This window comes from Schistocerca serialis, chromosome 1, assembly GCF_023864345.2.
Source record: "Schistocerca serialis cubense isolate TAMUIC-IGC-003099 chromosome 1, iqSchSeri2.2, whole genome shotgun sequence".
NCBI lineage: Eukaryota > Metazoa > Arthropoda > Insecta > Orthoptera > Acrididae > Schistocerca > Schistocerca serialis.
This window is the reverse complement of record NC_064638.1, coordinates 1,115,416,439-1,115,444,010: the sequence shown is the minus strand read 5'-3', so window position 1 is coordinate 1,115,444,010 and position 27,572 is coordinate 1,115,416,439. Positions and strand designations below refer to the sequence as shown.

The following is a 27,572-nucleotide window of genomic DNA, read 5'->3' as shown; positions in this document are numbered from 1 at the left end:
GTACCAAGATCCTGTCGAATCGTTGCCACGCACAAACTCTGCTGTGTCGTGTTCCCAAGGCAGATTAATACACTATTAAATAGGTGGTCGTTACGTCTTGGCTCAACAATCCAGTTTGTCAGGAGAGTTTGCAATAATTCTATAGCTACAGAGGTTGTGGCATTTTTGTCTGTGTTACACATGTTTTTGTTTGGTCAGTAAAGCAAACGGTTCACGTTAAACTGACACGTGGCCTTTACCAATCAGCCATAGTAATGTAACAAAATTTGAATTGTAGCTATTAGTTTTGCGACTAGTTTACTTTTGGACAAAGGCAATCATGAAATATAAAAGCAAAGTTCATGAATATTAGTCTTTTATTAATAAAGTTAACACATATGTATAAAATACCTCAAACTGTATGGCAATCAGTTGCATGAATCATGTGGTCGTGACACATACAACCATCTAGATGTAGACAATGACAAAAACTGTTAAAATATTTATAAACAAACTGGTTTAAATTGTTTATAAACTTACCAAAACTTCTACTACAATGACGCTTATATGTTGTATTTTATTACATATAACACTGTAGTATATCTAAGTTTTCTGCGTTTCATTTCTACAACATTATGATATAACGAAATGACAATGAGTTATTCATGCATGAGATTCTTTTAATACATGCCGGATGTGGTACTAGGAGTAAATATAGTACTGAGGGGGATAAATACTGGTATAATTCCGCACAGTAATATCTTATTCCTCACATAATTTCTTTCTTTGGCTTTCTAGACATACAACAAACTACATACACATATATATTTTTTGTCATGGCAGGAATTGATTCTTACATCGCGCAGAAAGCCTCTCACTGAAATCTGTCATTAGTTCATGTGTGAGCATGCAAATAATACATGCCAGATGTGCTACTAGGAGTAAATATAGTACTAAGGGGGATAAATAGTGATATAGTTCCTCACGTAATTCCTTTCTCTGGCTTTATGGGCACGCATCAAACTAAATATGCCGAATTTTATCTGTTATGAATTGTTCCGAGTTATAGCAGCAATTGATTTTTACATCATGCAGGATGTCAATTACTTTTGCTGAAGTATGTCATTACTTTATATGTGTACTGTGATGCTGTAACATACTTAAGAGGTCTGTTGAAGCGTTCACCACAGAAGGACGAGATATAAATTACTTTTGCGCTGTTACTTAAACATGGAGCTGACTAGAATCTATCAAACACTTAAATAAATTATTCGAATAATGCGTAAACTATTTATATGTTGAGAAAACTGCAGTATCTAGTGACTCGTGCTCATTGGTATAGAATCATTTTAATAGCACAGAGTACTAATCGATATATTTTGGGATATGTGTAAACTTTCTGTATTGATATTTAGACTGTACGTTTTCCAGTTATTTTTCGAAATGTTGAAGACTAACTCTGTATTCTGTGTTTAGATTTAGCGTGCGCGATTCAGTATAATGTAAAACGCATGTACACCGTACATATTCGAAAAATTAATCTTTTATATTATGTGTATGGGTTCTGAAATAATTCTCAACTCCAGCATCCATATGGTATAAAAATAGGTGACATTCCACGGAACCAACTACAGCCTCAGTCCTTTTCGGAAGTTTAGAGATCAATTTCATAATGTTCATTTTTTTTTATCAAGAATGACTTATCATACAGAAAGTGTGCAGTAGATATGAAGGATTCTAGCTCCTATTTTCGATGAAGAAGTGATCAATGTATTTCCATTGTAATAGTTCCTATTCAACATGGCACACTTAATTTGACTCCGTACATAGTATGGTCTCTGTTCCCTTAATTGAATCAGATGGTGATGTTTTCTAAACGCGTCTTTAAAAAGTGTGGTCACAAGTATGCTTGTGGCTATTTTACTATTATCATAACGTCCATAATAGCCGTTCTCATTCTCCTATCTAGTGAGCAATGCATTGCCTTTGCATAGCGCTGCGGAGCAGTTACGACAATCATCTGTTACCCTTAAAATTCACACTACGTGTCACTGTCTGCAGTAGTGTTGCCTGTTCACTAGGGTTCGCAACTAGTAACCGATCTGAGACGGCAAGTGTCAGTTCATGGCATTCAGAAAAGTCGTACTTGGAGATTTTGGCACAAACTGGTGTCTCCTGTACATCTTACCTCGTATAAAATATTTTCGATTTAGTTGGTGAACTCGATCTTTCCGTGGACATGGTTTCTTTCTTCGATAACTTCTATACTACAGTGTTCTTCGACGTTTTGAAAAGATGAGTGATAGACAATCAAAATATAATCAAAAAAATATTTACCACAGACAGCTACGGACTTGAAACAACATTGGTACTCATCAAGCCGATAAACGTGAATATTCAATATAGAGACGCAGAAGCATCGAAAGGTATCTTATGAAGCTCCTCGTTTCAACGATACAGTGACGATAATAATGTCTCATTTGCCTTCATTGGCGTCTAAAAACGCTGGTGAATGACCCGGCAAAGCTCAGAGGTTGCCTTATAACTGTAAAAGGAAGAAAAAAGAGCAACAGTTATTTCCACACCAATGCTCATATACCTGAAGATATTGGAGTCGGAGCTTTCAGCAAAGCACAGTCCCCAACGTCGTGAAGGCAACGTTTTTGTGATCGGGCCGATGGCACACAAAGCCAAGGTAAGCGTAGCGCAGTCAGTAGCAGCGCCTCTCCCCGCCTTTATTCACAAAACTCTTTTCCTGTACGAAACTGTGCTGTTACAAGACAGCGAAACGCAGGGCTTGTTAACGAAAGTTTTATATAAAAAACTGTTTCATGGAACATATTTGACAATATAGGGGCTCTTTGCATCGTCACAAAACCCTATCTATATTTCCAGGACGATGTATTGAAATGTTTTTAGGCCCCAAATAATTTTTAACGAACAGTAAATATCCTTATTGAGAAATCACAGCAACAACAATGCTTTCTCATGGTATCGATATCGCAGATCTGTATCTTTGAGAGAATGTAATTATTACAATAGGGCTGTGAAACATTTACGAATTTAGTTACATAGCAGTAACAAATGTTACAAGACGTAGTAAAAACAAGAAAATGCGGATTCCATCGTAAATTTAACCGAAATAGAAAATGTTCGTAATCTAAACTAACGGAAAAAGTCTGTCTGGGAATAGATTCCATCATATTTTGCAGGTGGACACAATTTTGTAATTAAGTTTGGACATTTCATTCTTCAACAGCTGCATACATTCAGGTGAGATGCTTACATTTTACGCACAACACGATTAGCAGAAAGAAACGTGTACATAAATTTGCTGTCTTCGTCTCATTGCTCTATGAAGAAGCATGCTATCGTTTCCTGGCATTTTCATGTGTATCCAGCTACCACACACCAAGCTTTACAGAAAACTACACCTGCTACTCTCCCTCTACAAATATCATTGGAACGCGTCGTTAGGGAATTGCTGCTAAGAAAAGACGCTAGTGTAATGTAGGAACAAGAAAATGAAAAAAGGCTGAAAATATTTGTTCTGCAAGCACTACATATATGTACGTAAAATCTAGAGTGCACAAGTAAAAATGAAACACACAAAATGACGGAAACGATGTCTACACATCTGATATGAATTCCAAAAATCGTCGTTGGAATAGATTAAATGATATTCATATAGATAAGTGTAATTACAGAGGGTGCTACAACCGCAGTTTACAAATATTACAGCCATCAAACACATATATATCTGGGATCTTTGAAGTCAGAAATATTTACAAAGTGTCATGTAATGATATCTTTACCTGAATGATTGAAGAAAGCATTAGAAATTTAGAATACATAACATAATTGATCACCCATATGCTTTACAAATTCTTTAATAAATACATTGTCACTAGAGAATTTCCACATCAGTCTGGAACCCATGACGCAATGAAATGAGCAACTTTCATTGAAGACAGATCTTTGGCAATCATGTGTGATCACCATTGCGTTGAAGTAGCATAATTTTTCTCTGAGATATGGTCAAACATTTTCCTAATAAAGAAAGAAAATATTGTCTTGGAATGACTTGAGATAGCTAAGTTCTAAAAGCTTTCTAAAGTTAATGTGAAATGTTATGCAAAGTAATCAAGAAAAGAAATAATTTGAATGACACAGATAACTGGTGAGTTGCAACGATCATCAGCCACTCCTCAATTTGTTTCCCACTGCATTCCAAACAAAAATTTTGCTTTTTAACTACCACCTGAGTTCTTCTAATGGTCTTGCTACAGTATTTCCTTTAGGAAGACAAACAACTTAAATTATATATAATGACTGATGAACCATTCAAATATAACATCAGAATAAGATTACCAGTCAAACTTTCGAGGACTCTCCACAATCAGAGGTAGAGCTTGAAGAGACCTCGGAAATTCGACTAACTATATTGAAGCGATAAGAGTATTACGTGTAAATTATTTAGTCAGTGTGCAGACAGAGATATTTTGTAAATAGCTGCCGGTTACAACACAAATGATTTTACATTGTCTGCACCAAAAGTGCGCTCTCACTTTCGTCTCGTTTAGTCGCAACCTTCGCTTAAATATCGGTGCGACATATTGTATTCCGTTTCATCATTTGCCAGAAAACGTCAACCTTGCAATCCTTGTACATACAACACAACGGGGACACATTAAGCTTAAACTGAAGCAAAATGGTGTGAGCTTGGTTATCAGTTACGGCACATAGCAAACACTTCAACTTCACTCGACCCGCCCTCACGTAAATTTTAAATTAACATTGGCTGCAGATAACAGTGTGCTAAGCATTACATGGCAATACAGTGTTCCTCGAAGTTGCCTCCTCAATTATAGGTGAAATATCTGGTTAAGTAATAATCGCAATTTCTTTACTGTATGTCCGCAAACTTTTTTCTTTGAAGCACAACAAAACTAGAGCTCCATTTGTAACGATGCCGTTGCTGTTCCAGATGATGTTGGCTGGAAATAAAACAGTTGTCCCTTCAATACTAGCTCTTGCAAGGGACTGAAAGTAAACTGCGAAAGTGCTATAAGAAGGCCGTCGAGGTAAAGCTCGAAATGCTCGCCATGTGCCCCACCTGAAACTTTAAAAAATTCGTGTTCTGGGCGCTGGTAGAAACGCGATCGCCCAAAGAAGCCATTTGCGGAGCCCCGCCATATCCAATACTAACAGCGGCCGACCAGCGGCCGTGAAGGGTGAGGCTCTCATGCGACGGAGCAGGAGTTCCTCTTGAGCATGTAGCGCGTGCCGCGGGCTTGCTGCCCCTGCCCCTGCGCCTGGGCATGTCCGTGGTGCCCGCCTGCGATCGGGTAGTTGGGCAGCGACTGGCGGCGGCGGCGCACGGCCGGGCTGAGGTTGTAGCGCACCTTGGCCTGCGCCAGCAGCGCCTTGAACACGTCGATGATACGCGTGTTCTCCTTGGCCGAGCACTCCACGTAGCCGCACTCCCACTCGAATAGTGCCGTCGTCTCGGCCACCTCGCGCGCCACCTGCCTCTCGGCGTCCGGCAGGTCATCCTTATTGCCCACCACCACTATGGGCACGCCGTTGCCACGCGCTTCCACAATCTGCAACACGATATTACAGTTCTTCTTAACACACTATAGGGAGCGTGTCACTCACAGAAATGTACTTTCACTCAATTTTCAATCAATTAATTTGGCAATCAGCAAAGGACTTGGAAGAGCATAAGAACCTTCAACATCGCAGGGCGTCAGCAATCGTTGGTTAATACATTAAAGAACTAAAAACCCGCCTCGATTGCGAAAAAAGCATCTGGTGTTATGTGTTAACCCAGGTTTCGTCGTAGGTAACTACACCTTCTTCAGAACAACAATAAAACCCACAAGTGCCTAAGAAGACCTTTGTCAATAACTAAAAGAACACCATAGCTATACATTTATAAACGAAAAAGAAAAGGAAAGGACAGTACATATGTACTCAAAGATACAGATCTGCGAGTCCCGGTCGCGGAACACATTTTCAACATGTCCCCAATGATTTATATCAACGTCTGTTTGCGGCTAGGGTGTCGATTTAATTATCATTTCATTCTAGAGAAGCTGCACGGTCATCAATGGTATCTGTTCTTTCGGGAACAGGTACTACCTTCATATATAGTTAAAATATGGCTACCGGGCCATTGACCTCTTGTGCGAACGCACACGCTATGCCCAAACTCGTACGGGACGAGTAATCAGTGTGATGGGCAAACACCTATTAGGTGCAGTACGAATGTAGTGGTGTGGATATATTGGGAATGTGTGTCTCACAGGGAGCGTGAAAGGCATAAGTCCCTGCAGGCGCACTATACTCTGTGCCTCGGTGGCTCAGATGGGTAGAGCGTCTGCCATGTAAGCAGGAGACCCCGGGTTCGAGTTACAGTCGGGGCGCACATTTTCAATATGTCCCCAAAGATGTATATGAACGCCTGTTTGCAACTAAGGTGTCGATTTAATTATCATTTCATTTTAGAGAAGTTGCACGGTCATCAATGGTATCTGTTCTTTCGGGAACAGGTACTAACTTCATATATGGACAGTATTTGACTCTATTTCCCTTAGAAGGCCGTCCAACAACTCTATTAATCGTTTCCAAGCCGAATAACTGCTAAGGTGGACAACTCATTATTGACTTGCTCAATTAATGAAGATCCTCCTCTTGAACAAATCATCCAATTTTTCTGGGATTCCAATCATTCGTTTGTCTGTATATGTCCATCACATCTATCGATTTCTGTCACATTGGGATAATTCCCTCGCTTTACGTCGTTTTTTTTCTCCCTTGGAGTATATTTCGTTTGTCAGTGGTTACCGCTAGGCGACAGCAGGCATTAAATAATACCACCGGATATAAAAGTACCGCTTCTCACAGATATGTAAATAACTGATAGTTAATGATATTGTATTTAACGAGTTAATGGTTTTGTAAAGTTAATATGTTCAAGAGAATATTGTTGGTGATCTGAAAATGTATATAAGACGACTGTACGTTGTGAGACGGAGTTTCAGATTGTATGATAAATATGCAAATGTGTAACGTAATACGTCGGAATAATATTGGTGAGGCAGGCGGAACCAATAACTGCAGATTACTTCTTTGAAGTTCTTTCACGTGTGACGCAGGATACGCAGTTATGCAACGTGTTTATCCTTAGGTATCTGTGGAGTAATAGTGCACAGTACTAGGCGGTAGTGAACGACGACTGGGCGGGTAGTTGAAATTATGAGAAAAGACAACGTTATTAAGAGGTTTTGGAAGTGCATTTCAGTGACAAGATGGTATTAAAAGCCACATAACCTCTGTTATGGTCAGTATTAGTTAGGTTTGTTAATAAGTTGACAAATGGTCTCAAAGATTCGGAGACACCACTTCTCAAAATAGTTGCCACAAAAATAATGAAGTCGAATTATATCTCGCAGCTCGCCAGACGTGAGTGCTTTGCTGTTCCATTGTGCACCAAATGAACATCACAGAATGAGAAACTGGTTTAAGTTTTTATATTGCCAAAATACATGTCACGACAGAATGAGTTGTTTGGTTACAACTGACAATGCCAGGAAAGGACCATTGTTCTCACGACACTACGTGTATTTATGTCTGGTACCCATCTGTTTGTAAAATATTAAAATGAGAACATGTTTTTATAAAATACAGTTAAATTGGAATTTTAGATTTTAAATCAAACCAGCGACTGTAATATTAAATAATTCGATGAAAGAGTGTTTTGATAAATATCCCAGTTTCGAAACTGAGTAAAAAGTGGACTTAATAGTCATTATACCTCAGCTTAATTTCTTGTGGTACCGAATTCTGTAGAACTCTTTTGAGTGAGAGTGTTTGTCATTTCGCTGTCCTCGATTTCCGTTATTAGGACAGGTTTACTGTTCAAGCAAAACGTACTTTGCATTTACCTTGACCCATGTTATTAATAAATGAATAATAATGTATTAACCTGAACGCAATCGAGTCCATCCTTTTATTATGTCCCACCACGCTAGCACACTACAATGTGCGTGCAAGTGTAGTCTAGTGTTTGTGCTGATGTTTATGATGTCAGAAGGAAAGTCTGAAGCCTAGAGCTCCAAAAGAGGGCCACTGAGATTAACGTCCCCATCCCATGGATGGATCACCATCTACAGTGCCATGTGCCGTCAAGTCATGACAAATAATGAAATCTTTCATCCAGGACGCTGATGAAGAGTGTGGTGATCAGGGAATTTACCACACCAACTGTAATTGCCTTTCTGGTGAAATACTAGCCTCGGAAATTTTTGCAACGCCAGGATTTGAACGTACGATCTCTGAATCGAGCGCGAGCACACGTATGTACATTAGCGACTTGAGTTTCGAAAGCTTAGTAGGGTTTAGGAGATTGGACATGTTGTTAACATGTTTGTAGAACAATGCGTTCCCATCAGAAATATAAAAGCAAATTCTGGGTAACGCCGTCTACATAGAACACAGAATGTTTGCATATTTAAGAGAGTAAAATCGATGACATGTGCTACAGTGTACATTATACACAGAATATCCTTCACCAGAAATTTTTGTTATGTTCAGTTTTGTTATCTTGTAACTGTCTGAAAATAAGATGGGTCATCTTTGATTATGTAAATACCGGAAGAGCTCAGTGTTATGTAACTTATTTCTTACACCTTGATCTCGATGATGCCGGTGGAGCTGACATTATGCCAATCTCCAACTCCTTCCACGTCCCAGCGAAGTCAAGGGAGTCGTTGTTGCCTACTTAGGAGGTAGACCCGCTACGGAGGTCATGGCAGAAATAAGATTACTTTCGGCTCTGTGGGGAGCCGGATTTAGCATCCCGCCAGCGGACGTACATATGAACGCATATGAGCTCCCATGGGGCTCGTGGCATAGTGGTGCTGAAAACTATCATGGACGGTACACGCAGAATGTGTATGTGCAGAAACACTGACTCAGGGGTTTACTTGCTGGCAGTGACAAGCCAGGCCAGTTGGTTCATGCACTGAGATTAAATAACACGCACCTGGCATGACTTTCACATTGCACTGTGCTCTTGGTCCCGCATGCAAGTTGTTTCACTATTTCACGCTAGTCGCGTTTAGGATTTTCTCTATATTTGTCTCTACACAGTTTTCGGGACTCTCTGCACCCCCTTATACTGGCACACAAAGTCGAGTTTTCCTCTACCAGGGTCCCGCTCCCTGGCTTCATGGTCGAGCACTCACCGTCAGCACATTAGCGCCGACAGGACAGTTTTGCGGTGTTGTCACCCCTTTGCAGAATCAAAGGATTTAATTAAAGTCCTCTCCCTATTACCCTTGTTCCCTTCAATGCTCAAGATAAGTGAATGAGAAAAGTATATCCTGCTTTAAACAAAGTTGTTTGATGTCCCCACGATCCAGTAAACAAAAGGTATCAGGTGAAGTCATCCAATTTGATGGTATGGGAAACAGTGACAGGTAAAACTGCTAGCTTCTCTCAGTTCACAATTCGCTACCTGTTGCCTAACCACTGTGTCTAGGATTAACAAATTTTTGGTATACTGCAGAGTCCATACTGCAATGGTTAAGCGATTAGACATGATCGACGTTGTGAGAAACGTAAATTTGAAAGAAACGTCAGGCAAGGGGGTTAAATTCCACCAACGTATTCTCAGCAGTCCGAGAGATATTTTTCATATTATTAAACTGGGAAAACGGAGAATAAATGTATTAATCGAGGATAAACGAACAGCTCGGATTTTTCTCATGATATATCACTACACTGTACTGATATATTACTTTCAGCGAAAGATATGGTCATCGTTTCACATGATTATAACAGTTGTTGTCCAAATATCCATCAGAAGATGTATATAAGATTGTGTGTACCTATACTGCAAATAAAGCATAACAAAGTATAGTTAAACTTAAGAGCAAGTTTGAAAACTGATAACAAAAAGAAAATAGTTGATAGCTCACATACATAGAAGAACATAGAAGGAATTATCAACGAAATCGTAGAACCAGAGGATTAGTTTTTTTGTATTTAGAGTAACTGAAGACAATGTGTGAAGGGAAAGGAAGGATACAAACAGAACGGAAAAAATTGCCTGTAGTGTTACTGGGAAACTAACTATCGGTTTCAAAATATAAGTGTCCTATCCGTCTGACAAGGAAAGTTTAAAATATTTGTGTATTACCAATTTGTATTTCCGTTATCAACTTTTAATGTGAAAATCTGTAAAGATATATTTGATATAAAACGGAGGGTGGAATCGAGGAGTGTACCGCAAAACAAGAACGCTGAAACACACAGCTTCTGGCACTAACGAGAAATGAAGTGACTTGTCGGGTGTCGTCCGCCCTTGTGATAGTTGCCCTGTATTTTGTGGTATATGGTGCAAACGTATTGTAAGAAGCATGTGTAATTGGCCTAGTTCATGCACTGGAAATTTCATTACATAGTATCCTTATGAGTGCTCCGATACTAATGCACTTCTATATGAAGTGCGCTGTATTCAGTGAAGGTAGAATGCAGTGTGGATATTCTGTGCCAAGCGCTACTGTTTGTTAACGGTGATTGCAGTCGCTTCCATTATCAAGCTGTTAGCAACTGTGGACATTATGTACAGTGCTACGGCTAAGGTAAACATACTCACACGAAGTGGAAAAACACCGCCGTCGTTTCAGGAAACTAGAGCATGTTGCACGGTTATCATACTCGTCTATTACCTGCAGCCATGAGAACACGTCTCCTCGACTGCTATCCTATATTGACCTAAAACGTTCGCTTTGTTAGGATCCTCCCCCTTCGCATTTTACAAATTTCTTAATAAATTAACATTTAATTGATTGAATGGTAATGTTGCGGTTCCCAATGTTAACGACAATTTCCGGTGTCGCCCAGTGCTGGACTTTCAAAGCCAGTTACTACCAAAGTGACTGACTCATGAACTATAAGCAATTTGAATTTATCACACATACATCTGGTGTTGTAATTTAATGTGTGTACATCTTTCTGGTTCAAATTGCTCTGAGAACTATGGGACTTAACATCTGAGGTCATCAGTCCCCTAGAACGTAGAACTACTTAAACCTAACTAACCTAAGGACATCACCACATCCATGCCCGAAGCAGGATTCGAATCTGCGACCGTAGCAGTCGCGGTTCCGGACTGAGCGCCTAGAACCGCTCGGCCACCGCGGCCGGCACTAAGGACATCACACACATCCATGCCCGAGGCAGGATTCGAACCTGCGACCGTAGCGGTCGCGCGGTTCCAGACTGAAGGGCCTAGAACCGCTCGGCCTACAACGGTCGGCTGTACATCTTTTTCTTAGCTTTAGAAGTGCTACGCATTCTGTCTTAAAAAAAAAGTTACATACAATTTCTGTTTCATGGCACCTATGCAAAATGTTGTCTCTATGTGTGGTTTTGTGGTGTTTGTTTTCGGGAAATTTCTGTATACTTCCATTTCTTTCATTTCGTAACTTGTGCTCCATTATGCTGTGCTCTGTAACGTCCGTCATTAGGCTGCCCAGCTTCAAACCATCACGGCATAGAAAGGGTTTCTATTATTGATAGAAAATTCGTACAAAGCGGACTTCTAGAACTTAGCAATGCACAATGAAAACAGCGTTTATGTTCTAATAGTCTTCATACATCAGTATTACTGTGCTGATGAGTGAACTTAATCAACTTTTTAGTAAATACAGTAATCATTCCGATTCACGCGCATGCAACTTGCATGACTTACGAAAGTGGTTGTTACTTATAGACTTCTATAATATTGACACAGGTTTAGCAGTAACATTATTCAATTTCTCCTTATTTCTGGAGCTCGTTTTTTCAATATTATTCGGATTTGGTCGATTTTAGTCATAATTATAAACAAATGATTCCTAATTCCGTCGCAGTGCTTCAGTAAGGCATCCTTAGAACATGGTATGCGAGAATAATAAGCTTCATTGGAATGTCATTCAATTTAATTACAATTTTGTTTCTGTTTCAATGCACTTAAACAGTAGACACTGACGTATTGCTTTTAATTTATATCTGGTAACAAAACTATAAACATAATAATGCAGACGAATACGAAAAAGAATCCCGTAATGTTTGAATACTCCATTAGTAGTGTAGCTCTTGACACAGTCGCGTCGATTAAATATTTGGGCGTAACATTGCAGAGCGATATGAAGTGGGACAAGCATGTAATGGCAGGTGTGGGGAAGGCGGATAGTCGTCTTCATCTACATCTACATTGATACTCCGCAAGCCACCCAACGGCGTGTGGCGGAGGGCACTTTACGTGCCACTGTCATTACCTCCCTTTCCTGTTCCAGTCGCGTATGGTTCGCGGGAAGAACGACTGTCTGAAAGCCTCCGTGCGCGCTCTAATCTCTCTAATTTTACATTCGTGATCTCCTCGGGAAGTATAAGTAGGGGGAAGCAATATATTCGATACCTCATCCAAAAACGCTCCCTCTCGAAACCTGGCGAGCAAGCTACACCGCGATGCAGAGCGCCTCTCTTGCAGAGTCTGCCACTTGAGTTTATTAAACATCTCCGTAACGCTATCACGGTTACCAAATAACCCAGTGACGAAACGCGCCGCTCTTCTTTGGATCTTCTCTATCTCCTCCGTCAACCCGACCTGGTACGGATCCCACACTGATGAGCAATACTCAAGTATAGGTCGAACGAGTGTTTTGTAAGCCACTTCCTTTGTTGATGGACTACATTTTCTAAGCACTCTCCCAATGAATCTCAACCTGGTACCCGCCTTACCAACAATTAGTTTTATATGATCATTCCACTTCAAATCGTTCCGTACGCATACTCCCAGATATTTTACAGAAGTAACTGCTACCAGTGTTTGTTCCGCTATCATATAATCATACAATAAAGGATCCTTCTTTCTATGTATTCGCAATACATTACATTTGTCGATGTTAAGGGTCAGTTGCCACTCCCTGCACCAAGTGCCTATCCGCTGCAGATCTTCCTGTATTTCGCTACAATTTTCTAATGCAGCAACTTCTCTGTATACTACAGCATCATCCGCGAAAAGCCGCATGGAACTTCCGACACTATCTACTAAGTCATTTATATATATTGTGAAAAGCAATGGTCCCATAACACTCCCCTGTGGCACCCCAGAGGTTACTTTAACGTCTGTAGACGTCTCTCCATTGATAACAACATGCTGTGTTCTGTTTGCTAAAAACTCTTCAATCCAGCCACACAGCTGGTCTGATATTCCGTAGGCTCGTACTTTGTTTATCAGGCGACAGTGCGGAACTGTATCGAACGCCTTCCGGAAGTCAAGAAAAATAGCATCTACCTGGGAGCCTGTATCTAATATTTTCTGGGTCTCATGAACAAATAAGGCGAGTTGGGTCTCACACGATCGCTGTTTCCGGAATCCATGTTGATTCCTACATAGTAGATTCTGGGTTTCCAGAAATGACATGATACGCGAGCAAAAAACATGTTCTAAAATTCTACAAGAGATCGACGTAAGAGATATAGGTCTATAGTTTTGCGCATCTGCTCGACGACCCTTCTTGAAGACTGGGACTATCTGTGCTCTTTTCCAATCATTTGGAACCCTCCGTTCCTCTAGAGACTTGCGGTACACGGCTGTTAGAAGGGGGGCAAGTTCTTTCGCGTACTCTGTGTAGAATCGAATTGGTATCCCGTCAGGTCCAGTGGACTTTCCTCTATTGAGTGATTCCAGTTGCTTTTCTATTCCTTGGACACTTATTTCGATGTCAGCCATTTTTTCGTTTGTGCGAGGATTTAGAGAAGGAACTGCAGTGCGGTCTTCCTCTGTGAAACAGCTTTGGAAAAAGGTGTTTAGTATTTCAGCTTTACGCGTGTCATCCTCTGTTTCAATGCCATCATCATCCCGTAGTGTCTGGATATGCTGTTTCGAGCCACTTACTGATTTAACGTAAGACCAGAACTTCCTAGGATTTTCTGTCAAGTCGGTACATAGAATTTTACTTTCGAATTCAATGAACGCTTCACGCATAGCCCTCCTTACGCTAACTTTGACATCGTTTAGCTTCTGTTTGTCTGAGAGGTTTTGGCTGCGTTTAAGCTTGGAGTGGAGCTCTCTTTGCTTTCGCAGTAGTTTCCTAACTTTGTTGTTGTACCACGGTGGGTTTTTCCCGTCCCTCACAGTTTTACTCGGCACGTACCTGTCTAAAACGCATTTTACGATTGCCTTGAACTTTTTCCATAAACACTCAACATTGTCAGTGTCGGAACAGAAATTTTCGTTTTGATCTGTTAGGTAGTCTGAAATCTGCCTTCTATTACTCTTGCTAAACAGATAAACCTTCCTCCCTTTTTTTATATTCCTATTAACTTCCATATTCAGGGATGCTGCAACGGCCTTATGATCACTGATTCCCTGTTCTGTACATACAGATTCGAAAAGTTCGGGTCTGTTTGTTATCAGTAGGTCCAATATGTTATCTCCACGAGTCGGTTCTCTGTTTAATTGCTCGAGGTAATTTTCGGATAGTGCACTCAGTATAATGTCACTCGATGCTCTGTCCCTACCACCCGTCCTAAACATCTGAGTGTCCCAGTCTATATCTGGTAAATTGAAATCTCCACCTAAGACTATAACATGCTGAGAAAATTTATGTGAAATGTATTCCAAATTTTCTCTCAGTTGTTCTGCCACTAATGCTGCTGAGTCGGGAGGTCGGTAAAAGGAGCCAATTATTAACCTAGTTCGGTTGTTTAGTGTAACCTCCACCCATAATAATTCACAGGAACTATCCACTTCTACTTCACTACAGGATAAACTACTACTAACAGCGATGAACACTCCACCACCGGTTGCATGCAATCTATCCTTTCTAAACACCGTGTGTACCTTTGTAAAAATTTCGGCAGAATTTATCTCTGGCATAAGCCAGCTTTCTGTACCTATAACGATTTCAGCTCCGGTGCTTTCTATCAGCGCTTGAAGTTCCGGTACTTTACCAACGCAGCTTCGACAGTTGACAATTACAATACCGATTGCTGCTTGGTCCCCGCATGTCCTGACTTTGCCCCGCACCCGTTGAGGCTGTTGCCCTTTCTGTACTTGCCCAAGGCCATCTAACCTAAAAAACCGCCCAGCCCACGCCACACAACCCCTGCTACCCGTGTAGCCGCTTGTTGCGTGTAGTGGACTCCTGACCTATCCAGCGGAACCCGAAACCCCACCACCCTACGGCGCAAGTCGAAGAATCTGCAGCCCACACGGTCGCAGAACCGTCTCAGCCTCTGATTCAGACCCTCCACTCGGCTCTGTACCAAAGGTCCGCAGTCAGTCCTGTCGACGATGCTGCAGATGGTGAGCTCTGCTTTCATCCCGCTAGCGAGACTGGCAGTCTTCACCAAATCAGATAGCCGCCGGAAGCCAGAGAGGATTTCCTCCGATCCATAGCGACACACATCATTGGTGCCGACATGAGCGACCACCTGCAGATGGGTGCACCCTGTACCCTTCATGGCATCCGGAAGGACCCTTTCCACATCTGGAATGACTCCCCCCGGTATGCACACGGAGTGCACATTGGTTTTCTTCCCCTCTCTTGCTGCCATTTCCCTAAGGGGCCCCATTACGCGCCTGACGTTGGAGCTCCCAACTACCAGTAAGCCCACCCTCTGCGACTGCCCGGATCTTGCAGACTGAGGGGCAACCTCTGGAACAGGACAAGCAGCCATGTCAGGCCGAAGATCAGTATCAGCCTGAGACAGAGCCTGAAACCGGTTCGTCAGACAAACTGGAGAGGCTTTCCGTTCAGCCCTCCGGAATGTCTTTCGCCCCCTGCCACACCTTGAAACGACCTCCCACTCTACCACAGGTGAGGGATCAGCCTCAATGCGGGCAGTATCCCGGGCAACCACAGTCGTAGTCCGATCAGGGGATGCGTGGGACGAGCTGGCCGTCCCCGACAAACCCCCATCCCGACCCCCACAGTGATGCCCATTGGCAACAGCCTCAAGCTGTGTGACCGAAGCCAACACTGCCTGAAGCTGGGAGCGAAGGGATGCCAACTCAGCCTGCATCCGAGCACAGCAGTTGCAGTCCCTATCCATGCTAAAAACTGTTTTGCTAAGAACGTCTGAACTAATCTACAGAGACCGCAAACAAATCGACAAAATTTAAACGGTTATTAAAATACAAGATTGCCTAGTAAATGCAGTAATGCTGCTACTTGCGCACTGCTGACACTGCTCGGCGGCGGAAGGAGACTAAGCGAAATTACACTATTCAGGTACTAAAACACGATGCTACACTCTCAAATACTATAATACGCCCGAAATTTATGAATTAAACAATGCAAGAACCAAAAACACGCAAAGAAATTAAGAGTTAAACTATGTAACAAATGAGTGAGCTAGGAGTATACGACTTGCTGCTCAGCTGCTTATCCAACGGCGGCAGGGAGCACACTGACTGCGACCAACCGACACTGGCCGTTCAAAACAAAACAGTAGACAAACGACTACGCGAATTTACACTATTCAGGTACTAAAACGCGATGCTACAACTCTCAAATACTATAATACGCTCGAAATTTATGAATTAAACAATGCAAGTACCAAAAACACGCAAAGAAATTAAGAATTAAACTATGTAACAAATGAGTGAGCTAGGAGTATACGACTTGCTGCTCAGCTGCTTATCCAACGGCGGCAGGGAGCACACTGACTGCGACCAACCGACACTGGCCGTTCAAAACAAAACAGTAGACAAACGACTACGCGAATTTACACTATTTAGGTACTAAAACGCGATGCTACAACTCTCAAATACTATAATACGCTCGAAATTTATGAATTAAACAATGCAAGTACCAAAAACACGCAAAGAAATTAAGAATTAAGCTATGTAACAAATGAGTGAGCTAGGAGTATACGACTTGCTGCTCAGCTGCTTATCCAACGGCGGCAGGGAGCATTGGTAGAATTTTGGGAAGATGTGGTTCATCTGTAACGGAGATCGCTTATAAAACACTAATACGACCTGCTCTTGAGTACTGCTCGAGCTTTTGGGATCCCTATCAGGACGTATTGAGGGAGGGCATAGAAGCAATTCAGAGGCGGGCTGCTAGATTTGTTACTGGTAGGTTTGATCATCACGCGAGTGTTACGGAAATGCTTCAGGAACTCGGGTGGGAGTCTCTGGAGGAAAGGAGGCGTTCTTTTCGTGAATCTCTACTGAGGAAATTTAGAGAACCAGCATTTGAGGCTGACTGCAGTACAATTTTACTGCCGCCAACTTATATTTCGCGGAAAGATCACAAAGATAAGAGAGATTAGGGCTCGTACAGAGGCAGTCATTTTTCCCTCGTTCTGTTTGAGAGTGGAACAGGGAGAGAAGATGCTAGTTGTGGTACGAGATACCCTCCGCCACGCACTGTATGGTGGATTGCGGAGTATGTATGTAGATGTAGATGCAGAAATGTTCGTATCAACGATAGTATAACTACAACCAAAGTGAAAGTAAACATTTATACCTGTACATGTGCATTTATATTTCTTGTTACAGTCGTCCCTTAACGTCTTTGTTTAATACTGCTCTCGGATTTAAATTTGAAATTAGAGAGCTTAATATTTATCGATGTCATCGCAATCAACTGAATAATTACATTACTGTATTGTGTGATCTTCACGGCAGAGAATGGTGAGATGCAAATCTACCCTGCAGAATATCCTGTGCAAGGCTCTTCATCTCTGCATAACTAATGCAGCCTAAATCCATAAGAACTTGTTTACTGTATTTGATCCTTGATCTTCTTCTGTAGTGTCTTCGTCTACAGTTTTAAGGCCTCTCCCACATCCCCCCCCCCCTCCCTCCGCCCGATTTGGCTCCACTACAAAATAGACGATTCCTTGTTCACTTGGTGTTTGTTCCATAAAATGATGCCTTCTTTTGGACAGCTTCTGACAATAATTTCTCCTTGCATCATTTCCATTCAGTAACTCGTCATGATATATTCGACTAATCATATAACTTTCAGGATTCTTATGTAGCATCGCATTTCGAATTCTCTTCATCGTTCACGTTTCAGTTTCATACAAGGCTTCACCCAAAAGAAAATCTTCAGAAAAGAATTCCTAGTATTTAATTTTATATTCAGTGAAAACTAATTTCTCTTTTCCGAAAATGCTTTTCTTGCTATTGCAGGAAACCATTTTATGTCCTCTCTGCTTTGCCGTCATCAGTTGTTTTGCTGCCAAGAAGCAGTACTTATCCACTGCTTTTAATGTCTCATTTCCTATTTTAGGTCCCTCACTATCACGTGATTTAACTCTACAACAATCTACAACAATAGTTTTACGTTTCTTGATGTTTATCTTGCAACCTCTTTACAAGGCGCTATTCATTTCATCGAACTGTTCTTTCAAGTCCGTTTCCGTCCCTAACAGAATTAAAGTATGATCAAAAGATTTTAATCCTTCCCCCTGAAGCTTAATTCCCTTTCCACATTTCTCCTTGGTGTGTTTCACACTTTATGAACGTATTGAATAAAATCATGAATATGGTAAAACGCAGCCAGACTTCCAATTACTGCTTCTGTTTCATGTTCTTCGACTTCTCTGAGTGCAGCCGATTTACTGTACTAGGTGTAAACAACAGTTCACTCCCCGAATTTTACATCAGCTTCCTACAGCATGTCACCGAAAATAGCTCGTCAACATTTCCAGAAGCGTTCTGCAACTCTACAAATGCTATCTTTCGATTTAAATCGTAGAAACAGTAACGCCTCGCGTATTCCTACACTTCTCCAGTACCTGAAATAATCTTCTCATAGGCCGTCTTCTACCAGTTTTAACATTCTTCTGTAAATTATTCATGTCAATATTTTACAGCTATGACTAATCCAACTGATAATTCGCTAATATTCGCACATGTCAGCACTTGCCTTGCTTTGGAACTATCATATGCTCTATCACATGAACCATCACATTCCTCTTGAACCTTGAGGATATTTTGCAGGTCTCCTACAACATACACTCCAGGTGGAATATTTCTGTCGTGGCTGACTTTCTCACGAATCCCAATAATTAAGATGAAATGTCATTTATTCCCGGGGACCTGCCCGACTTCTGTGCACTGTCAAATTTTGCTTCCAGTAATTTCCCATCTCATCTTCATTTACCCAGTAATATCTTCATTTTCCGTGTTTAGCCATTCTGTAATGTGTTTCACCTTTACTTAATACTGGCTTACCATCTGAACTCACAGCTGCTTCTCTTTTCTCCCAAGATCTCTTTAATTTTCTTATAGGGGGCATCGTTCTTCTTCTACACATGCATAGTTTTACAGCCTTGCATTTGTCCATTACTGCTTAGACATTTTGCACCTTCTGTTAATCTCAGTTTTTAGACACCTGTATTCTGTCTCGCCTACTCCATTTGCTGCATTTTTGTATTTTCTTCATCTGTCATTTTAATTCAGCATCTCGGGTGTTATCCAAGAATTTTCACTTGGCCTTGTGTTTGTGCCTTTTTGATCCTCTTCTCCTTTCACTCTTTCGTGCCTCAAAGCTGCCCATTCATCTTCTGTTGCAATCGTTTCATCAATTGTCGGCTGAAGCTCCACTTCAACTTCACATAACCCTCTTGTTATTTCAGTTTATCCAGGTCTCTTGTTCCTAGAATCCTACCTTTTTGCAATTTCTTCATTTGTCATCTGGTGCTCGTAAACATTAAATTACGGCCACAGACTTTATCTGCCCCTACAACTTATTTGCAGTTTAAAATTTGTCTTCGATATCTCTGTCTTACCATTATGTAATCGATGTGAAACATTCCATTGTTTTGAGGTATCTTCCATATATGCAACCTTCTTCCATAATACATGTGTTAGTACGTAGTTAAATTATGCTCAGTCCAAAATTCTGCCAGGCGACCTCCCATTTCAGTCTTTTCCCCAATCCATGTTCATCTAATAATTTTCCTTCTCTACTGTCGAATTGCAGTATCCTATAGTAACAACGTTTTCGTCTCCCTTAACTACCTGAACAAATTATAAATTCTCTCGATCCCTTCATGAGCCAGTTGGCATACAAACATGTACTGCTGTGGTGGTTGTTAGTTTCGAGTCTATATTCGTTACGATTAATGCGCTCAGAAGCTGTTTATAGTAGCTTACACGCATTACTGTTATTAGACTTTCATTTGCATTACCTTTCCTTGACTTTGTATTTATACTCCTGTACTCGCCTGATCATGGTTCTTGCTCCTCCTGCCACCGTAATTTACTGATTCCCACGATTCCTAACTTCAGCCTATCCCTTTCCCGTTTTAAGTTCTGTAACATTTCTATCCTGTTAAGGAACCTACTATTCCATGCTCCGATCGGTAATGCCAGTTTTGTTTTTCCTGATAGACGTTATCCTCTGTCCACAGATCCGAATGGAAGAATATTTTATCTCTGGAACTTTCTACCCAAGTGGATGCCTCCCCTGAAATCAAGCAGGCTTCGGGAAACAAGTCGGTTGTAGTGTCCCCTTGTTTTCGTCCATTCGCAGTAGCAACACAGCAAACTCGCGTGGCCAATTGCACTAGGCCAGATCAATCAGCCATTCACACTGCCGTCCCTGCAACGACTGAAATGGCTACTGCCTTCTTCAAGATTCACAAGCTTTTCCCAGATACTGCTCCGTTGTAGCTGTATCCGCGGTACGGCTGCCCGTGTCGTTGTGGCATGCAAGCCACCCGTCCACGGAAAAATCCATGGGGGATATTACACTAAAGTATGTAAAATAGGTAACTGAAGCTTCTGGGTGTACAGCGGCTAGTTGTTGACATGCAGACCGGTCCATCTTATAATTTATGCTCTGTCGCTGGGTATGTTGGCACTTCAACTGTTTCTTGATGGCTCATCATACGCATATCATATTTGATTCTTTAGTGAAATAAATATTCCACACTTTTTACATTAGCTTATTGTTTACGAATCCTTTTAATTTTATATTTCATTCCATAGCATTACATTTCTGTATCCAATTTATATGCAGATAATTTGATTAATAGCTGAAGACAGGTCCTAATTCCGGGTATACATATTTGTATAGATAAACGTGCTAATTTATGTAGATGACGCTACAATTCTGGAAGAAAGTGAAGATGAGTCAAAAAAAGCATTGTATAAATTACATCAATTAGGGAACAGAAAATTGACTTTCGAATGTCAACAACGAAAACTAAAATCATAGCCCATTATTGGATGTAACTTACCCAGTCAAAAATAATAACAGATAATACCCCACTTCAGCAGGTCTTCAACTGTAATTATGTAGGATGCGACATAAGCTATGATATGGACAAAGGCATAAAAAATAAGATCAACAAATGTCAGTCAGAAAAATTAATTATAAACAAAACACTCCAGAACAAAATACGTATACGTAAGGAGACAAAATTAAAATGTTATACTACCATGGATACAGCTGTACTGGCATAGGGAAGTGAGTCATGGATCCCTAGAAAACGCAATAAAAGTAAACTGCAAGTAGCGGAAATGAGATTTCTTTGAAAAGTGAGAAGTGCTACTAAGGAAGGCCGTAAAAGAAATGAAAGTATCAGGAATGAACCAGATTTTTATTATATTAATAAGAATATCGTGGAAAATAAAACATTATGAAAACATTACTTGCAAGAATAAGTACAGTGAGAATCCCACATTATGCCATATTATACCAGCCAAGAGACGTAGAAAGATTCAGAACGAGGTGGCAGTGATAAATGAAGACGTAATATGCGTGGCTAAGTCTTGAAGTGCAGAAGAAGAAGAAGAAAACATTACATTTCCAGTGCTTACATATCTATAGTTGTGACCGTTGAAGAAAATTCCTTTATGCGGGTATTCGTTCGACAAAGCATGGTTTGTAACCTGGTTTAGTTGCTCATGCCAAATAATTTAGCTGTGTAGAAGTTTCTCTCCCTTCTCTTTGTGAATGCCACAAGAAAGTGGATCCCATAGTCCCTCTTAAATAATAACCTGGTAGTTCAAACTTATTTAAGAAAATTACTTTCGTGTTATTTTGATTTAAACGTGCGCTCTTTCAGAACAACTTTATGATTCCTGGCAATTTGGAGAGAAATATCTGATTACCTGAGACAAACGATAAGAATATTTTTATGAAAGTATTTCACTGATTGAGTCAAAAGAATGGCGGATTTATATGAAAAGACATGGCAGAGCTCGCAAAATTTTATGAAAGTGGGTGAACAGAAAGGAAGAGGATACAAATGGTAAATGTCGTTATTTAGTAGAAACCAGGAGGCAGTGGAATGGTGCAGCTGGGCAGTGCGAAATCCAATTAGGGCAGAACGTGGCGCTTTTGCTGCCCATACAGCGCATTTATTACATCGCCGCGACTGCCGTAATTTTTCTGCCACGTAAAACTCTGCCAGTATTGAGCACATTATCTCTTCTGAGACTGGACGTTTCCTCTCAGCGCAAAAAACCAAATCAATATCATACTTGGCTGGGTGTAGAAGAAGTCGAGTATATTTATCGAAATTGGAATTGCGCTCCGCATGTTATGAAACATAGGTATTGTGTTGGCGCTTTCAATTCTGCGATTCGAAGTTTTTTGACGAAAGCTCGTTTACGTATCACTGATCCTTGCAACTGGAATTAACGCCTGTAAAACGAAGGAAGATTTTTGACGGTTAAGAGTTGACAGTGTAATCAGTATAGTTTCTGTGTGTATGAAAACTTCAATTTTATACAAATAATTCAAAGTACAACAACATGGAAACACCGTGAAAAGTGGATTCTTGAATATAAATTCAGATGCTAACCAAGCGTGCAGGTTGCATTTGGTTGTATTTGGTCACGAACGGCACATGTGCAGTGTCCTCACTGCGTTGCAAGAATCAGTAGTGGCCATCATAGTATTCTGTGGAGTTGGGAGTGCATTATGTCGGAGCTCAGTACATTCGAATGTGGCGAATTGTAGGTGCTAGTGTAGTGTCTGCATCCATAACGGAGGAAGCCGAAGTGTTTCAGTATTTCCAGAGGCACCGTATCGAAGATTTATGCAGCATACCGGGAAAGCGTAAGAACATCATCCACTAACTCATAAGGCGCACGGAATTGTATGCTGAGTGATCGCGACGGACGGTCGTTGAAGAGGATTGTGACGACAAATTAGACGACAGTAGCTGCAAAAGTCATTGCAGAACTGTATGTCGCACTCGCGAACTCTGTCAGTACCAAAACAATACAAAGGATGCTCCAAAGGCCGAGAACTGCAGGGCAAGCTGGAATTCCACGACCACTCTGCTCTGACGAGTCTTGTTTCGCACTGTTTTCGACCCCTAGCCAAGTTTACTTCTTAGGAGTGGAACATGGCGGAGGTTCGGTGACTTCTTAGGCGAGCGTATCGTGGTACTCTATGGGCCGCGTGGTTATTCTGCAATGTTGCATTGCCGGAGTGGCCGTGCGGTTCTGGGCGCTACAGTCTGGAACCGAGCGACCGCTGCGGTCGCAGGTTCGAATCCTGCCTCGAGCATGGATGTGTGTGATGTCCTTAGGTTAGTTAGGTTTAATTAGTTCTAAGTTCTAGGCCACTGATGACCTCAGAAGTTGAGTCGAATAGTGCTCAGAGCCATTTGAACCAGCCAATGTTGCATTACTCCCCGGGATTATGTCACCGTTTTGGTTGAGTAGGTCCGGCCAATGATATAGTGTTTATTCCCCACAGGTGATACTATGTTTCATGACGACATGGAACCCGTTTTGCTTCATATTCTCTGGCGATCACAGTCATCAGAGCCACTGTCATCAGACCCACTGTGGTCTACTTCGAAGAGAAGGATGCATAATCGTTATCCACTTCCATCATCGTTATGTAAAGTTGCCACTATTTTGCAGGAGGAATGATGTGATTCCATCGAAAACCATATAGGACCTATATTTATACACTCCGACACGATGGAAGTTGTTTTGAACACCAACGGTTTTCTACACAATATTGGAAACGGTAATGTGTTGTTTTTTGGCGTTTCCATATTTTCGTCTACTGCCTGTAGTAGGCTCTGTTAATATTGTAGCCAACATAGTGAAGGCTTGAAAGAATAAAAACATAATTTTCATTGTAATTATTAATTGGTTTTCCGTAAATGTTGTTTAATTTATAAGAAATGTAAGAAATGCAGTTCACTGCGTTCGGCGGAAGACAAATGTTTTGAAAATTTAGTTTTATGAATGTTGACGTAGAATCTCTTAGAGCAGTCCATGCGTAGGAAGAATTCATTTCTCAGATTCTGTAGGTAACTTTTAATTTCTGGTTTTATGCTCAAATCTGATGTAGGCAACTGTTAAAGAAATTAGGCGTCCTAGCAATAAGAGCACGAGACAATAACCAGTTAACGCAACATTTTGTTCACAATTTTATCACAGTTTAAAAATAAGATTGGGATTCAAAAGGGGGAAATTCCTGCACTGTTCACATCATAACCATACTTTTGCATTGATGTGACACTAATACCTGATCTTAATTGCAGATTAAGAGAAACATAAAAAGTAAGTCACGAACATAATTAGCATGTAATCGTAATTCCAATGACAAAAATGTATTATACTTGTAAATCGAATTATTTATTCCAAATAACATAAGGGGCGGTCAATAACTTTCTGATCGAAAGCCGTGAATTCCAGAATAGATAAGCCGAACAGACAAAATCCCCGTGAACATTGAGATAATCAAAAGGTTCAAATGGTTCAAATGGTTCAAATGGCTCTGAGCACTATGGGAGCTACATCTGTGGTCATCAGTCGCCTAGAACTTAGAACTACTTAAACCTAACTAACCTAAGGACATCACACACATCCATGCCCGAGGCAGGATTCGAACCTGCGACGGTAGCGGTCGCGCGGTTACAGACAGTAGCAGCTAGAACCGCTCGGCTGGCCTATTAGATGGTTTCCTAGACAATTTGGGAAAAATACCGAGGGGCACTAAACTAATCACTGTCCATTCTGTTGAAGTACAGTGTTATAACAGCTTACCTTTAGACGTTTCCATGAACAGAATAATATTGCCCAATCATGAACAATTTTTTAAAAGATTTCTTGCGAGAATGAATGTACTTTGTATGATACCGGGTCTGGATTGAGGTACATCAGTTTCTGAGTAGTCTATTTCTGGAGAAACAGATGTGTGAGATCATAATCAAGAACGGTGAAGACGATAACGCGTGACACCTCTCTATGCTTTCTGGAGTTAGCGGGAAATGATTACTCGTACACTTAAGTATCCTTCCCACATAGAGTATAAGGTTGCAGTACTGACTTATGGAACAATTTAATAACGTGAAAAAAAATCACGGAAAACAATAGTTCTATCACTTACTCGTACTTTCATTTGTCAACATTGATTATGTCGACATCATCTTGCGGGTGTCTTCACGGGTGACGGTTGATGTTAGTGATTACTCATTTATGGACAACTTTTTTATGTTTTTTTATAGCGCTTTTTCTCTAAACTCTTATATCTGACCTGTAGGTTTCAGACTGGAAAATGGACAAATAAACGTTCACGGATTGTTCGTCGTATGTCATCAATATATCACTTCCGATTCATCTCAGTTTGTAGGTCACACTTCAAAACAGACTAGGACACAAAATAACTCTTAGCTTCATGTTCTACAAATAAACTTTTGTTTATAACCAACGGAACTTCGATGTTCACTTTAAATTAACGGTTATATTACCAATGCTATGTCTAAAGGCCTTGTAACAATTTGTTAATATTGACACTGCAAAAGGTAACAAAAATTATTTTCTTTGTTGACGATGGTGATTTATTTATTTTTAATGATGTTAACTGACTGGTAGTGTACTGTGACAATTATCAATTTTCTCTCGGAAATTGTTGAGTAAGAATATCCCTTTTTTTATTTCGAAATATGGTCCACAATACAATTTGTTTATGATAATAAATATGATGACCTACCACCTAGATAGCCGGTCTCGGGAAGGCGAACAAGCCCCGGACAGTATCCATCCTGTGGAAACGACGAAGGCAGGTGAGCCACTCAGCCTAGATGTGGTTTTTAGGTGGTTTACCACATCCATTTAGGTAAACACTGGGCTGGTGCCCATGTCCCATCTCAGATACACGCTACGCAAATATTTATAAAACGTTATCAAAGTGACCACGACACTAGACCCAAACAGACGGGGTACGCAGTTTCCTTCTAGGGAGGATTAGTGACGTCAGGAAGGGAAAGCGACTACTAAACGCTACTAACCCTGTCAAACCCGATATACAACTATGGCGGCCACGTCGAGAAACGAAAAACAGCAACACCGATCTGTCCAGAATATGCAGCAGAGCGTCATATTGTACATGCTTGCCTGTAGGTTCAAACTACCATATCAATAATTACAATAGTGAAATTTTTATAATGTGGTGTTAATTGTTTCGGACAAGTCAGAAAAAAACATACATCATTTTGATTCAGCAGCCATTATGAATTAAGACAGATGGGAATTAAAAACACTGACTATTTGTGGGCATTTATTGAAGTAAATGGGTAAAGTTGAAAATTTATGCGGGATTGGGACTAGAACCCGGGTCTTCTGCTTACTAGACAGACGTTCTATCCATTTTTTTAAATTAACATTAATACCAACGAGGAGGGCAGGAGGGGGCTCGGCACCTGCCAGACTCAGTGAGGCACTCGAGGCATAACTTTTCGGAAAAGAGCATTCAGATGACCAGAGAATATACCGGTTCTAAGAGTGGAAGAGGCGGGGATCAATTTCTCATGGTAGAAACACCCCAGCTCTGGGCTGGTTTAAGGAAGACACTACTAACAAGGGAACCTTCCCATCTCACCCCCCTCATATTTAGTTATAAGTTGGCACAGTGGATAGGCCTTGAAAATCTAAACACAGATCAATCGAGGAAACTGGAAGAAGTTGTGTGGAACTATGAAAAAAACAAGCAAAATATACAAACTGAGTAGTCCATGCGCAAGATAGGCAACATCAAGGACAATGTGAGCTCAGAAACGCAGTTGTCCCGTGGTTAGCGTGAGCCGCTGCAGAACGAGAGGTCCTTGGTTCAAGTCTTCCTCGAATGAAAAGTTTAATTTTTTATTTTCAGACAATTATCAAAGTTCAGGCACTCACACATAATCAACTTCGCTCTCCAAAATTCCAGGTCATGTTCAGATTTGCTTGGACATATGCGGGATTTGACGGTCTACACACGGAAGAATTTGAAAACGTTAAAAACGTATGTTTTGACAGAGCACAGGGAAAACTGTGCGACTGTGAAACTGTTGCATTCATTTGTTGCAGTTTATGTGACAAACTCTTATGTTTTCATCACTTTTTTGGGAGTGATTATCACATCCACAAGAAAACCTAAATCGGGCAAGGTAGAAGAATCTTTTAACCCATTCGCCACGTGTACAAGTTAGGTGGGTCGACAACATATTCTTGTCATGTGAAGCACATGCCATCACCAGTGTTGTATAGAATATATCAGACGTGTTTTCCTGTGGAGGAATCGGTTGACCTATGACCTAGCTAT

At 40.9% G+C, this 27,572-nt stretch overlaps 1 protein-coding gene across 1 annotated transcript in view; it reads right to left on the bottom strand.

Annotated features, from left to right (window-relative positions):
- Positions 1-5,222: 5,222 nt before the first annotated feature.
- Positions 5,223-27,572, bottom strand: part of LOC126459358 (GTP-binding protein Rhes-like) — a 491,970-nt gene continuing 469,620 nt past the window's right edge. The window contains exons 4-5 of the mRNA XM_050095856.1: positions 5,322-5,585; positions 5,223-5,282 (exon numbers count right to left, since the gene is read on the bottom strand). Of these exons, the coding sequence (XP_049951813.1) occupies positions 5,223-5,282; positions 5,322-5,585 (324 nt within the window). The remainder of the gene's footprint in view (positions 5,283-5,321; positions 5,586-27,572) is intronic.